This window comes from Monopterus albus, unplaced genomic scaffold (assembly GCF_001952655.1).
Source record: "Monopterus albus unplaced genomic scaffold, M_albus_1.0 scaffold212.1, whole genome shotgun sequence".
NCBI lineage: Eukaryota > Metazoa > Chordata > Actinopteri > Synbranchiformes > Synbranchidae > Monopterus > Monopterus albus.
Window position 1 is genome coordinate 316,325 of NW_018128092.1, and position 16,430 is coordinate 332,754.

Consider the following 16,430-nt stretch of genomic DNA (forward strand, 5'->3'; position numbering starts at 1 on the left):
GTGCAGCGATTACATCACTCAAGCAGAACCCAAATTAGTATATTACATTAGGTACTGTTTGCAGACTGCAAAATGCTGGAAGAAAAGTTTGCAAATAGACTAATTTGCACAACTGATGCAAGAGCATAATGTATTTTAGAGAGAGCAGGTGTTAATAATCAGCTGACATCTCTCTCTCACTAGCAGGAGCACCTGTGTAAACCCTTCAGAAATGTCAGAAGACACACTGATACAAACACAAGTCACTGTCTGCAATTATATTTAAAGCTTTTGAAGGAGCTGAGGGACATCACAGCCAGTATAGGAGCCACTGTGCCAGTGTAATTACAACCCCAAGTCAGAAAAGTTGGGACAGTGTGTAAAACCAAAATTAAGACTGACAATAGTGACGTGTAAATCATCTGTGCCCTGTCTTACAACTAAAAACTGTTATTTTTATTTTATTATTTCAATGTTTTTTTTGCATCCAGCAACCCTTATTGTGCCCAAATATGGCCATGAATAGTTCATTTTAATATTTAAAGGGATAGTCTGACATTTTAGGAAACATGCTCATTTACTTTCTTGCTGCACGTTTCAGTAGATGAGTAGATTGATGCTGCTCTCAAGTCATTCTTTAACCAGATAAAGTCACACATTCAGATTGACTCACTACTGTATAATTACAACGTCTGTACAGTAAGTAGTAAAGCAGTAACATGTTACTGACTCGTGTATAAGATTACACTGTACAAAACAACAATAATATTACAGTTACTAATTCACGTACTACTGACTCGTGTATAGGATTACGCTGTACAAAACAATAATAATATTACAGTTACTAATTCACGTAACACTTAATTGTGTTGCCTGAACACAAGATGACACTTGTCCTATGTGGGCTACAGTATCTTTGCTGTGTTCACATGATTCAGGTGAACCACCAGCCAAAAAGCTAAAGAAAAGATGGAGGGTGAGTGCGAGTGGCAGGAGTTCACCGGCTGGAAGTCAGTTTTGATTCATCTCAGTCAAATATGCAAAAACCATTACTGTCTGTTCCAAACTGTGTGGGAAACAAAATGCTTTCAGCCACAGGACATACCACACCTAACTTATTAAACCATGTGGTAGAGCAGCACAGCAATGTGAAACTTGTCAACAAACAAGTAAATAAAAAATATAACACCAGCTCCGACATAGAGGCCTGCATTTCACAGCAGGACACGTCGATGGCCAGACGTTAAGTGGAAAATAATTTGGGGAAGATTGTTGCTGGATATGCAACAACCTATTTCCACTGTTGAATAGAAAGGTTTGTGCGATGTTGGCATTACAGGTGTCTGACAGCTCAGCAGTGAAAGTAAATGCTTTACTTTTGCTGCTCAGTAATTAGTAATTACTTTTTCAGTGAGTAATATGTAATTGATTAGACCTTTCAGGTAACTTGCCCAACACTGCTAACCTGTGCCTCTGAATCTCACTAATGAGCCTATTTTATTTGCGTAATCCATATAAAAAAGTGTCAAAATAATAAGTTGTGTTGTTATGGGGGATTATTAGTGGAGCTATTTTGTGGCCAGGAAAGTGATTTCTGGGAGTTGCCATATCATCAGTGTGACGTTGCCGTAACCTCTTCATTAGTGCCGGCTTTTCATCCGTCTTCACTGTTTCCCAGTTTCCCGTGTTTCTGCTGGCTCCAGCGTCAGCTTTAGCAAACTGACAGGAGACAGGAGGTATGACTCTTATCATTTAAGTCTCAGCAAGAAGGCGAATAAACGCACTTCCTGATGTGTCATAGTACTCCTTTAAGGCTGTTATAGTATTACTTTTTGTGTGCGCTATGCAGTGCATGTTCATCAGTGATCATCAATCTGGAAACATAACAACTAATTGCATATTTTAAATTCATGTAACATAAAGAATCTGAGCAGTGAGTCACAGCAACAGCTTGAGTCTGAACTTCAACCTGCATGCAACAAGCCAGTTAGTGCACTTAGCCACTGTGACCCTTTCTGATGAAGTTTGACTTGAGAATTACTACAGTAACATTTTCATGCCAGTCACCCCTAGCCACTTAGGGGTGAGTATTATCGCAGCAGTACATGTCTACCTCATAATGCACTCAAGCAATGGACTGCATGCTGAAGCAGTATATGAGCCAATTATATTTAAAGACCATTGTTAAGAAGAATGTGCACGAGCCAGGCACCAATTCACTGATTAAAATGAATGCAGTTGTTAATTGTAAACTATTTTCTTATAAGCTCTAAGGTCTCCTTAAGTGTAACTGTGGTCAGATTAAGGGTTTTAACTCCACTCCTTTGTTCCCCTTTTGTCTATTGTCCAGGTTAAATTTGGAGAACCAGCAGATCAGGACTCTCAGGAGTTCTTCAGGTTGATCTGTCAGTTCGTCCAGGACTTCAAGAGAGTGCAGGCTGAATTTATATGAGTTCTACTGCGTGAAGAACATGTTGGTGACCACTGAGACTGCAGTGATGTTTACTGAATAGACCAAAAACACCAATCATTTAAATCTGGGATATAACCTGTGATGCACTATTTGGGATTAAAGATTACTAGTAGAGTACGTTGTTGCCTGGACTGATGTTTTTAGAGGTTTTTCTGTATTTTCCTCATGTTTGTCTGTACATATTTTATTTTACAGTGGGCACTGGATGTGATTCATTGTACAGATATAGAGTATGAAGGACAACAGGATGACCGTGTGTGTAATATGAAATTCATTTTATGGATATAAACATCAGAGGTTTGCTTCTGTGTGTGTTGAGAGTAATGAATGACTTGGTTGTAAGAGACACCCAGATGTGTAAGTGTGCTGCTGATGCCCACGGCTCTCTGCTGGCAGAGGAAGCGACCAGGTGACACTTCAGAGGCTGGCTGAGGTGGGTGTATTTTGGGAGTGTGATTGTTCAGAATGTGCAAACTTGCTGCGGTGGGTTACATTTCCTCTCCTCTCCCAGCGTTGGAGGACTAGCTCCAAGGCAGCCTCGGTTTCCGGACCACATCTGCACTGCGCCTGTGACACGATGACAAACACAAAATGTCCCTTTAATGGGCAGAAGGGTGTTCTCTGTACCGGTCAGAAGGGATTTATGTTAGACAGCTTTTGTGTGTCTGACATTTTAATCAGTCATCAGTAAAGACACTATATGTACCAGACTCCTCACTGAGCAGGAAAAGTTGTATTTTCTTGGATTAGGAGAATCCAAGGGTTTTAATTTAAACTTTGTACTACAGAAACTGGTGATTCATTAGCAGGAAACATGGGAAGCTATTTCATTAAATGTTTTCTTCACAGAGTTTTATCTCATTATTTTTATTCCAGTTCGTCAGAATTGTAGCCAAATGGGTTGTTAAGTAAAGCTCTCTCTCTCTCTCTCTCTCTCTATATCGATGTGTAGTGTGTCTGTACTACTTTTGAACTCAAAAAGACACAAGTGACCTAACTCTGAGCATGTACACAAGACAAATGTGAAGTCGCCTCAAATTATGCAGGTTTCTTTCTTTTTGTAAGTTTGGAATTAGTGTCACAAAAAACACTGACACATAGACATAGTAATTGTGCATTTGCTGCCTCCTCCTTATGTCACAATCAATATTTCTCCATATCAAACATGACATTGCATGAGGGTTAAACCTCAGTTTGTATGTGGATGCTGCTGTAAACTACTTTTTACTTTTGATGCTTCAACTTCTTATTAGTTACTAAGACATCTGATTTTCTCTGTGATCATTTTCAAGTGTATGAAAATGTCAGGGTACTGGGTATGCATGGTAAATGGTAGGAAAGTCCCCCCCCCACCCCTGTACTCTTTGACTTTAATACAGAATTAAGATGTATTTATAACACTGCTGATGTGAGAAATGTCATTAGCCAGGATCTGGAGCAGGAAGCTGCTGGTCTGAAGGTGCACTAGTTCAGCATTAGTGTTTCCACTGTGAGAACAAACAGATTCACATATAACTGTCTCTGGTGGACAAATGACTAAAGCTGGTCTACAAATATATGTCTGCTTGTTTTTCTGCATGGGAAAGCTTCTGTTCAGCTCTAATGTCTTTGAAATAAAGGATTCAGGAACTGAAAGATTAAAAACAATCAGTTGATAATAAACTCATTTCACAGCAGCGATGGGCATTTTTCACAACAGCACGTATTTTTCTTGTCTTACTAAATGCACTGGCAAAGCAAGGCAGCTTTGTTTGCAGTCTATAGCACCTTTCATACACAGGCAAATTAAAGAGGTTTGCATAAGCAATGAAGAACAGTAAGAGCACTAAAAACTATAAACATTAAAAACAAGAATAAAATCAATGAAGGCAAAAATACAACAGTTAAAATGAGGTAAAGTACATAAAATAAAGACAACAACAGACAGTTAAAGGTCTGAAATGATTATCTAGCAGCTGCAGCAGATGCATAGAAACCAGTCAAACAAAGGCACAGAAAACAGCAGAGTTTTCAGTTTAGACTTTACACAGTGAAGGTCACCAGGAAGCTGGTTTCATCTGTGTGCAGCGTAGTTGTTGAAAGCTGCTTCACGCTGTTTGGTTCTGACCTGAGGTTCTACCAGCTGACTGCTTCCTGAGGATCTCAGAGCCCTGCTGGGTTTTTATTCTTCGAGTAGATTAGAAATGTGTTTTCGCCCTGTACCACTGAGCGATTTGTGAACTAGCAGAAGCGCTTTAAAATCAATGCTGTAGGTAACTGGTAGTAGCCAGTGGAACAGGAGGGATGTGTTCAGTTCTCCTGGTCCTCGGTAAAACTCTGGCAGCAGCGTCTGAATGAGCCGAAGTTGTCTAAGTCTTTTTTGGGAAGAGCATACAATAGTCCAGCCTGCTGGAGATGAAGGCATGAATGAGTTTCTCTAAATCTTGTCAGGACATCAGACCTCTGGGTCTTGCTATTTGTTTGAGATGTTACTTATGGCCTTGAGGTAATGGGTGAAGTTCAGGTCTGAGTCGCTTTTGACACCAAGATTTCTAGTTTTTGTTTTTATAGCTCTAAAATCAAGGTGATCAATAACTTCCATCCTTTCCTTCTTGGACTGTGGGAGGAAGCTGGAGTACCCGGAGAGAACCCACGCAGGCACAGGGAGAACATGCAGACTCCACACAGAAAGGCCCCGGGTCGGCTCGGGCTCAAACCTGGAACAATAGGCAACAGCGCTACCCACTGCGCCACTGTAACGCCCACATAGAGTACATACTGAATGCAAATCTGTATGTGGTGCCATGTTGGGTTGGATTTCAGTTTTGCCCTGAGTATTGTCCCCCCAGCTAAAACCTGTCAGCTAATCAATAGCCCAGGTAAAATAGTCCACAGGGGTCGAGGCTGAAGGTGTAAATTTAGTGTTTGAAAAATACTGAGCACACAGATAGACAGCAGGGGAGACTGTGCCACAGAGTGGTTTGAAGAATGCTTTGATAATTTCCTTTCTGCTTTAAAAACCTTTGTTAAAACTGTTGTGAGTTCAGGCTGAACTCACAGGAAGCAGCAATCTTCCAATATTTTGCTGCTGCCTTTTACTGTAGCTTTTAAGCTTAAGACTCCAAAGTAAATTGAACAGTGAGTCCGGGTGATATTGATTTGGACAGACCTAAATTGTTTAGCCAAAATCTGAAAATCTCTCCTCAGACAACATGTGGCAAAATCCCTGTGACGGATAGCAGCTGCCTCTGCCGATGACTGACAGGTGCTATCTCTGATGGCCTCTGGCCTGGTGCCTGTTTAATGGCTTTATAGGTTTAATTAGTGTAAAGGTATAAACAATCACAGTGTAAGAATGAGCCTGCACCTTTTTAAAGATTACCAAAGCCACTCATTATATGTGACAGGGCTGTCCGACATGGTCAGTGTGTTATGTGCGAATACACTCTCTCCTTTTGACTGCTAATTAAATTCCTTAGAGACGTGTTTGGTTTACCAAGAGCCAGTGATGGCTTTTGCAGTGATTTTTCTTCTTTCTTTTTGTTTGTATTTTGCAAATGATAAAATGATGTGAAATAATTGCTGAAGGCAGCGGGTGAAATAATAATGTGATTTGTTTCCTATCAGATAAGAAGTTTTAAGTATTATTAAAGACATCTTCGCACCCGGAGGTGGGTTTGGTAGCAACACAGATCGCAGCACACACAGAGAATTTTTGCTTTGACTGGATTGCTAATCAGTGAATTACTGAACTATGCTGTGACACGAGTGCTTGAGACGATGTTATGGGTTTTCCATGGTGAAACAGTTTCTGGAGCACAGCTGTCACTTGCACTAAGGAAAACAAGGTCATGTCCAAGGTGTTTTTATAACTACCAGGGCTTTTTTCACATCAGAGGCATTCAATGAAAGAGGAAGACTGCTGCAATATATTTAAAAAATAACGATTTCCACAAGAAAAAAAAATCAGAAATCAGACTGACAAAGTACGGTGAAGGGATAAAAGGCCATAGTCCCTCGTCATGCTGCTGCCATCGCCCTTTACCTGGTTCCCAGCAAAATGATCAGGCTTAGCTTCTCCCAAACAATTTAAGAATCATCTCAATGAAAAAGTGAATGTAGGATTATGACAGTATGCTTCACTCTTGCTAATTTAATTTTGTACTGCACAGATAGCTGTGTAATCCAATAAGGAATCAGTGACATTTCCAGCATGGATTCCTGGGAGAAACTCTTAACCACATGGGAGTCACTAGTGGCTGTGTTGGAAAACATTCAACAACTTCTCCATGTAAGACACGTCACGGCAGGATTAATACGTACAGTGGTGGCAAACGGTCTTATACTTGTACAGTGCTTTTCTATCCATTACAGCACACTCAAAGCGCCTTCACGCTATTTGGCCACTCACCCATTCGCACTCACATATTCACACACTGGTGACATCAACGGGAGAAACTGGGGGTTCAATGTTTTGCTCAAAAGACACTTGGACACGTGGACTGGAGAGGCCGGGAATCAAAATGCTAATCTTCTAGTTAGGAGACGACCTGCTGTAGCTCCTGATCCACAGTCGTCCCTAAGTAGCATTCAGATATTTTACTGAATAGCAGCATACGCTACTCTGTTACAAAAACAAGTTTTGTGGTCAAAATGTTACTTAAAGAAACAGTTCCACATCTGGTGGTTAAATATGAAGCTGCTGTGAACATGTGACTCACAAATTTGTGCCACTGTCATAAAACAGAGGACACTATTGTTTAGCTTGTTGTCACTGTTATTCACTCTATCAGAGTATGAACAGCTACACAAACTTAAAGTCCTCATTAGGCAACTGAATGGCCCCCAGCCCATCTTATCTCATAGATTATATTTACAGATTATTATTATTAATATCGGAAAAGTAGCATTTTTTTTGTAAAGTCGGAATTTTCTGAGAATAAAGTAGAAATATTGTAAGAATAAATAAATACATAAATAAATCAGACCAAATGGTTCCCACAGTAAGTTACACTGCCATCTATAGTGGATTTTACACCATTTGTCTACAAATAGAGAGTATTTACAAATCAATAACCACCATTGTTGGGGAAACTACTTCACACTGGAAGACGTTGAACTACAGCAAAGCTACTCTGGGGAGGAATCTAGTCTGGTCAACTAAAGCTACTGACAAAGAGTATTTCAAATTAAATGATCAAAATAAAATAAACGATCAAACTGACAATGTACACGTGATACAAAGTTATAGGAAAATAGAACAAAAACATTACATACCAGCAAACAGTGCTGCTCAGCAGCGTTTATCACCTGAGACCTACAGTAAACGTGTCCTAAACAAAGCCCATCTGCAAAGGAATGTTCTGTTGTTGTTCTTGTAAACAAATCTGGATTTTGTATCATCTATACCACTTATTTCTGAATGGGGTCACGGCCTGGAGCCAATCCCAGCTGACACTGGGCGAGAGGCGGGGTCCACCCTGGACAGGTCGCCAGTCTGTCACAGGGCTGACATGTAGACAAACAACTCCTACAGGAAATTTAGAGTCACCAGTCAACCTAAGCTGTGTGTCTTTGGACTGTGGGAGGAAGCCGGAGCACCTGGAGAGAACCCAGAAAGGCCCTATGTCGGCCAGGACTCAGACCTGGAACCTTCTTGCTGTGAGGCGACAGCGCTAACCACTGATCCACTGCACCATTGTGCAGATAATGTAGAAAACAGACAGTTGTACAGAATCAGCTGCATGAATGTGCCACAGCATTTGACAAAGGGACAAAAACAGTGAGAAGTTGTTTAAATGATGTGCACAAGTGCCTGGATGATGTGGAGGGTGAACAAGTAGTTCAGAGAATTTCATTTCTGATCTGAGAAACGTACAAAAGCAAAAAACTGTGAAAGTTGGACTGCTCTGTCTCTCCGGGTAAGTTTTCCAAAGAAAGTGTTTCTTGGCATATTACAAGCCATCACCTTTCAGCTCCCAAAACTCTATTGCCATGGAAACATATTGACATGCACGATGCTGAACCATACATCAGATATTCAGGTTGTGGTGGCGATATCCTCAGATCTCGTACATTTAAACAACACAGTGACTGACAAACGAAGTCAGATGTGTACAGTGGCATTCAAAGGTCTATAGATAGATAGATAGATAGATAGACAGATAGATAGATAGACAGACAGACAGACAGACAGATAGATAGATTCATTTGTTTTCTCATTAAGAAATGCAGCTTTGTGGATGGACAACACCAACTGATTAAGTACTCTGTTTAAAATGATGAAATATTACAGTTTGAAACAGCCAACAACCAAATGAATGAGCCTCACTAATAAACAATGAATGTGATACGATGAAACACATACAGTTGTGTACAGCTTATCATCAACACATATCAAGTGGAGCTTTACAAATGACAAATCTGGATATCAGTAGAATCACTGCCAATTTTTTTGCCATTCAGAGTGACGGCAAACATCTGTGTAATGGAAAACATCAGAGCTTATTAGATTTTAATATTAAAATGTGTTACATCCTGCCAAAAGGATTTTACAACTCAAAAGAAATTTGTAACAGTTGATCAGTTGCAGTGAGCTGGTCTGCATGGAGTCAGACCACACACACGTTGTAAGTCAGAGGAAGGACGTTACAACTGATCGGTTTTATGGGCAGCCTACGACTCAGGGACAGAGGTGATGGGCTCAACCTCTAATCTCCTCTCAATACTCTCACAGAGGCTTTGGGTGACTTGTTGATTTAGTGCACCATAAGATGACAGAGGTGCCATTTACAGTGGTTGATAAATGCATAAATCAGACATCCCATTGCCCGTTTCATTGCCACAATGGGCATTTATTTCCACTTCATATGAGAAATTAGGGTAATTTGGCGAGACAAGGTTTTGCCATCCACCTGTAGTGAGACAAGAGACACATGAGACTGTGCTGACAGTGAAGACAATACTGGACCAGGGGTGATGTCACCAGGATGAACATAAAGTGTAGTAAAGGCCCCGCCACTGTCTCCTGAGAGATTGTCAGCCCACATATGCCAGAAGAATATGATGAGTCATGGCAGAAACCTAGAGCCAGACTGGACAGGGGACTTCAAAACACAGTAAAACTCTGGCTTGAGGCCAGATTCAGTTCAGTACTTTTAGTTTTACAGAGACACTTAAAAACTGGAAAACCGTCAGAACTGTCTGAAGAACTGTGAACCGTTGGTCCCTGGATCTCATAAATAGTCAGACATGAGTGTGGTCGTATAATTAATGAATGTACACTTTGGTCGGAAGCAATTTGACAGAGAATTAGAGGAATATGAGGTTTTGGCATATTAAGCGCGGGTCCTTACATATGACTTCTACCACATATGCGTGCGTAAAGTGGATGGCTGGGCGCGCACATACGTAGCACATCACTGCGGGGAACAGCTGTTGTCAGACGCGTTATTCGGAGTGGGAGTGAAGGATATGGGCGACTTATCGAGCGATTCGTTTCTCGGGCTGGAACAATCTTCTCTAAAACAGTTCATATGGTCTCATCCACCAGATTTTAAATAAAGCCTACCTGAAAATGCGACGCATAGACAACAATCGCTGAGCTGAAAGAGAAGGCTTAGACTTAACAAGGATTCTTTTTTGCTGATGTTTCACTCGGATATGGCACATCTCCGGACCCAGTAAGAGAAGTTCACAGCGTCAGACGCGTCTGCAGCTGGGGAGACCAGTGAGGGGACTCGGAAACTTGTGTGGTGCATCGACTCAACGCTGCCACAGCTGTCACAGACAGAGAGCCATGGTGAACTCCCTCATACTGATACTCAGCTGGACTGTGATCTCTGAGGTGGCGAGAGCTCAGAATGACACGGAGCCGATTGTCCTGGAGGGCAAATGCCTCGTAGTCTGCGACTCTAACCCGACCACGGACTGGAAGGCTTCGTCCTCTCCGCTCGGCATCTCAGTGCGCGCCGCCAACTCCAAGGTGGCTTTCTCTGCAGTCCGGAGCAACAACCACGAGCCATCGGAGATGAGCAACAAGACAAGAATAATCTACTTCGACCAGGTTGACACAAATTTTAAACAATACTGATGTCATAAAGTTCGTTTTTACTAGCACTTACATCCAATCAGCCAACCTGACATTTGGTACTAGATTGTGTTTCATTTTTGTTTTTTGCGGTTAAGCTTCCACCTTTTGCTTTGTTCTGACTTGTGATGCAGAGCATCAAACTGTTCCTCCAGTTTTAAGTGTAGCTGACCCCTGAGTTTAGTTTGAAGCTGGATGCGGTGGTTACTTTGCAAGCAAGCGCACTTTCCACACGCGAGCAGCGACCGGGTTATGTTTGACGGCGTCTGTCCTGCAAAGCCAGCAACCTGCGTTAATCAGTTTGCCTCAAACTACCCCTATCACGAATATGCGCGCTCGTACACGCGCACACACCCTCACCTACATAACGCACCCAAACAAATCAAGCAACAGCGCAAACAAGAATTGGATTCGTCATACAGCGGTGGGCAGCGTAAGGTGTTTGCAGCAGTAACTGATCCTCTGCCCTTTCATTTGAATTGCATAACATGAGCTGGTGCTGTCATAACGCACAACCAGTAATCTGATTGGTGTGCATCGCGTGCATGTTGTTGCTATGAAAGCAACATTAGTCAGAGGTTCTGGCTGAGCCTACAGGGATGTCTTGATCAGGTGAGATTGAAGAATCTGAGCCTGCAGGTGTTGAGAGGAGCTTCTGTTGCTGCCTTCAATCATAACGCACGTTTTCTGTGTGACCACAGATAATAAGGCTGAGGTGCTTTGCTGTATGTGCTGACTGACATAATGAAGAAGCATGAAAATAGTTTTATTTATCAAGTGTATAACAGTAGTTTATGGTGCCACTTGCAGTATAAGGAAAGCATCTTGTCTTGTCTTGTAACATGTGGAAGAAAAATCCTACTATTTAACCCCAAAGTGGAATTTGTTTTAGAAGAAATCTTTGGACAAGATTTTTCTCATCTTGTGGATCAGGAAAGCTCACTTAGAAGAAATTTTTAATTCAGTCTTATTTGAAGTGTGTTGCACCTAGTTTGTGTCTGAAAAGGAAAAATGCTTGGTAGTCACAGCAGTGAATCATGTGTGCATGGCTGATTTCTTATTTACATATTTAAATCCTAAAGCCCCATTGAAATGAAAGCCTTTGTTGAAATGCTGGCTGTATAATACCTTTGTCACAGTGTGTTTTTCTCCCTCCCTCAGGTTCTTGTGAATATAGGAAACTACTTCACATTTGAATCAGTATTTTTGTCGCCAAGAAAAGGAATCTACAGTTTTAACTTCCATGTCATTAAAGTGTACCAGAGTCAAACCATACAGGTATCACTGTTGTGCATTTCACAGAGCTGTGCAGTTGATTCTGTAGTAAACCTGTCTTAGTATTAGACTAAAGCAAAATCTCTTCTTTAGGGACTGTAAAAAAATTATGGGACTGGGGAGGAGATTTGAACCATCTCTCTCAGCTGGCTGGATCCTCTCTCTGACTTAAAAAAACTTAAATATAAGATAACCCTAGACAGCACTCAGAGGGTGAGCACCTCCGCCAAGACAGCTCAGTTTTCCTCATAATGCCATTACACCTAAAAGCAGAATTCCCCTCATAGTTTCATCCTCATAACACAATTCATGGACCACGACAACCTGCCCCTAGCAAATGGAATCACACTGATGTCATTATTAGTTGGAAAGTTATTCAAGAAAAATATTTTAATACTGGAGATTTTCTTCAAAATCTACCGCAGCAGCTCTCAAAGTGGCCGACCCTCTGCTGAGTCAGCAGAGTTTAAACTACAATTTGATGTTAGTTGCAAGTCTGTGGCTTCATGTGTTGTCCCACAGTAGTGACTTTTCCACGAGTCCTATAAATGGGATCATTCTGGATCACCACATCTGGAATGTCGCTTAGATCTGGTTTATTCTGTGGTAGAGCTTATGGGGATATTGTGGTGTTTTGTACAAGCACTCTGGGCATTATGTATGGCGTTAGAAGCAAAACATTGAAATGGCTCTGTCTCACAAAGTGTGGAATCCTTTAAAAAAAATCCTGGAGCCAAATGATGATCCGGATCAGTGGGCCGTACACTACCTCTCCAAAACATTTAATCAAAATCCATTCATTACTTTTTGAGTTAAGCTGTGAACAATCCAACAAACACCTGTACAAACATGACCTCCTGGGCGGAGTTGATAACAATATGGATACAACTCAAATTTACCCAAGTATACAAGAGAGGCTCACCCCAAACATGTCAGACTACTCCACCAAAAGAGAAAATACACACTCATCTCCTTCCCTAATAATTTGCATACAGTCCCTCAGTATGAATCTAGCCATGGGTTTGTTCACCACTTTTCCTTTGCTTACCTAACTTATGCATCAAAGAATATACACTTTATTGTAAGACAAAGGCAAACCTGAAACTCCTTTTTAATCTGATATATCATAAGTACTCTTTAGCGGTTGCAAGGCGAGTTTTATTTTATCAGCTCCAGTTAAACTGTGCTAAAACATGAGTATCTTCTAAACTGTCCCTTTTCCTTCACTGCTGCTAATTGTTATTTCTGTCGGGCTGTCCAGGTAAACTTGATGTTGAATGGGAAACCGGTCATCTCTGCCTTTGCGGGTGATAAAGACGTAACTCGTGAGGCTGCCACCAACGGAGTTCTTCTTTACCTAGAAAAGGAGGACAAAGTCTACCTAAAGCTGGAGAAAGGAAACCTAGTTGGTGGATGGCAGTATTCAACATTTTCTGGCTTTCTTGTGTTCCCGCTGTAAAAAAAAAAAAAAAAAAAGGTTTTAAGTTTAGTGACTATTTCATAACGTGCTGTCACAATATAATCAAAACATTGCTGCTGCTGCATTGGTTGAAACTTGCCAAATGATTGAAAATTGATAGATGGAAAAGGATGACAACAGAGAAAGAGGAAATAAGCTTTTGGAAATCGTTGATTGTCTGGAAGTGCCAAGTCCCCGTCCAGATGAAAGAGATCTGAAATTTTTCCTATCGCTACTCTATCTTCATGTCACTCAAGCAGCCGCAGAGAGGAACACTAAAATATCCTAAAAGTACTTTTCAAACTTTGACTTATCAGAATATGTTTAGCATACTGATCTTTTTCATGACAACTGTTGCATTAAAGTACATATGCCTTTTGGGTGTTAAGTGTAAATACCTGTGTTACTTGTATGACTTGTCATCACCAAAGTATTCATATCGCTGGGTGTTAGTATTTTGTTTGGAGCTTGCTGTTCCAGGCCAAATGCTGGTCAAACAAGAAGAAGAATGATGGTGGTGTAGATCACTGACAACCAAGCTCCATGTGAAGTTCCCTGATGGAAAAATGGGGATTCATGTATGTCACTTATTGTTTAGTGATTAGAGGCATGAATGGACTACTGAAAGGGGCTAGAGCACAGGCTCAGGGCCCTCATGGGCTTCACCTGCAAAGTGTCACTGAAAGAGATATAAAAGGACCATAAAGACACACAAAATAACTACAAAGAAACACCAAACGACTACAAAGAGATGAATAACAACTACAAAAGGAAACAAAAGAACTACTAAAGATGTCAAACAACTAAAAAGAGATTTGGAAAGACCTCAAAGAGATGCCAAGCAAACTATTTCAAATTACTACAAAGAGATGGAAAACAACCACAAGGAGACACAGAAGACCACCAAGAGACACAAAACAACTACAAAGAGACATATTGACCACAGAGAGATGCCACAAAACAACCACAGAGACACCAAATGACTACAAAGGGAGGTGACACTAAGTGATCAAAATGAATGTTTAGGTGTCGTAAACAGTGTCTTTCAATCTGAATGTCTTGCTCCTGTGTAGGGGGGCAGGAGGCCTTCTGTGTCCAGGCATCCACTGTGGTAAAAACCATCCACAATCAGAAGCCAGATTTCATCATGTTCAGTCATTTAAACTCACCACTGACAGAGATAGTTTGCTTGATGAATTATAGTGCTCATTTTACCCTATTTCCTAGAATTCACATTTATACTACGCCAATTTGTTTTGTGGTGATGTCTCGGTTCTTGTGCCAGAACGTCTTCCTTGTGGAGTGCCTCTTGTACGAGCCCTCGCCAGCTCGCCTGGTCTCAGTGCACAAAGCAGCGTAGGCGTGGATGAGCCCTTGTCTGGCCCTGGTGGTGTAAATTACCCTCTGGCTGGTCACTCCAGTGTCGTGGTTAGGCGCAGCCCTTCCTAACTGGCAGTGTGGAGAGTCACGGCATCCGGACCAAGCCAGAGAACAGTCCCAGGCACATCCATCATGGCCCCCCACTCCACCAGCAGGTCAAGGCTGATGATGCATAGATTTTGAATGTTGGCCAACTTGGAACCGGTGCTCAACGGTGCAGCCAGTCACTGTGGTGACGTGGAGCTGAGTAGCTGTCCAGTCCCATGGTCTCTGCCCTCTCTCCCCTGGCAGTGCCCCTGGGTGCACCAGAGAAATGGTGGACCCCATGTCCACTAAGGTGTGGCATCTGGTGCCATTCAGTTCACAGTCCAGACGGCTGATCCTCAGCTGTGACAAGTTGCGTGTAGCTGGGGCGCTTGACTCCGTGGTGCCGGTGCCAGGCAGTTGGGAACGATGTGTCCCAGCTCCCCACAGTAGTAGCACTCCTCTCGGCATTGTTCGGCTGCTCTCCCACTTCCTTGTGGTAGTGATGAAGTGGCAGTGACCTGGAAGGTCAAACTGGGTCAAGCAGATCAAACTGGGCGAGATACACCTCCCAGCTTCCTAGCTACAGTTCCTAGAGAACTTGAGCATCTTTTGTAGTTTACTCTCACTGCTCTCATCAGCAGCATGTTTAGCAGCTGCTTTTAGTCAAGAAAGCTCTGATGAACCCACTGCTGTTCACCAAACAGCCTAACACTCATGACTAGCTAACTAACTGGCTAACTAGCTAGTGGAGCATTTAGCAGCTAAAGACCCCCAGGAGTTGGTAGAGAGAAAGACTGAGCTGAAAGAGGAGTGAACTGTAGATTTACATTCATCATAATGTTAGTGCTGCTCTTGTTTGCTAACATGTTCACAATCAACTAACAAGTTGATAATATGTGGTATGTCATTGTTTATGAAGTGTTCCCACTCCACATTTACAGTATTGCAGGCTGGTGATTTTGCACTAACCTGAACTAGGCTCTGGATTCATGTGCACTATGATGAGCACACAGAATTAAATGTTAGTTTTAGTCTCTGTATGGGATGCTTTGGAAATAAAAATATAGAACATTTCTGGCCTTATCCTTTAAGGTAAAAAAAAAAGAGTACTGTGCTCCGAGTCACCGCTTTCCTTTGTCAGTATTTAACAAAGACCACAATCTTTCCCAAGTGCTGCAAGTGCCTAAACATAGCCATCAAAAGTGCTACTAATAGTTCAGTTGCTACTGCTTCAGTCAACTTTATTTATCCCAATGGGCAATTGGTTTATATGTGAACACAAAGGTAAAGGTGGGGATGAAAATGGTGCAGCTCAACACGCCGACTGTATATTTACAGCTAGAGGGTGTATCACACTTCATGTTGCTAAGGGAAACAGGGCTGAGCATCGTTGATCACCTTTCTATTTTTATGACACTTTATTTTGCTAAGTCCTGATATTTTTGTGCCTACATTTGTGCACCTTACTGTATGTTTGTGTATGCTCACACTAGCTGACTCATAATGACTTTAGAAGCCGGGATGTGGCACAACAAGTACTGCAGTTTTAGTATAACTTCATTTAGTATTCAGATTATAGAAAATATTATTATCAAAGGCTTGATTCCTTGTTTTCGCTTGCCGGTTTGGTAGGAAAAGCCTCTCTGCACATTTGGCCACTCAGAGCTCTTGCTGTTCTTTTGTATAATTTTTAGGTTAGCATGCACTAGCTGCTTTTATTTAAATTAAAAGAGACACAAACAGTAAAGCAGTGAGATGGAAGGTGACAG

The 16,430-nt window shown here is 41.7% G+C and overlaps 1 protein-coding gene across 1 annotated transcript; it reads left to right on the forward strand.

The window, feature by feature from the left end:
* Positions 1-9,748: 9,748 nt before the first annotated feature.
* On the forward strand, positions 9,749-15,746 carry cbln4 (cerebellin 4 precursor). Its single transcript, XM_020618938.1, has 3 exons — positions 9,749-10,496; positions 11,682-11,798; positions 13,057-15,746. Exons 1-3 carry the CDS (start codon positions 10,230-10,232, stop codon positions 13,252-13,254), a joined length of 582 nt encoding a protein of 193 aa, XP_020474594.1. The 5' UTR covers positions 9,749-10,229; the 3' UTR covers positions 13,255-15,746.
* Positions 15,747-16,430: the final 684 nt, after the last annotated feature.

Excerpts from the sequence above, each read along its gene's own strand:
- cbln4 (XM_020618938.1), top strand. The coding sequence starts at position 10,230 with ATGGTGAACTCCCTCATACTGATACTCAGCTGGACTGTGATCTCTGAG. Across the intron at positions 10,497-11,681 it reads GAATAATCTACTTCGACCAG|GTTCTTGTGAATATAGGAAA; the intron begins GTTGACACAAAT and ends TCCCTCCCTCAG. Across the intron at positions 11,799-13,056 it reads ACCAGAGTCAAACCATACAG|GTAAACTTGATGTTGAATGG; the intron begins GTATCACTGTTG and ends CGGGCTGTCCAG.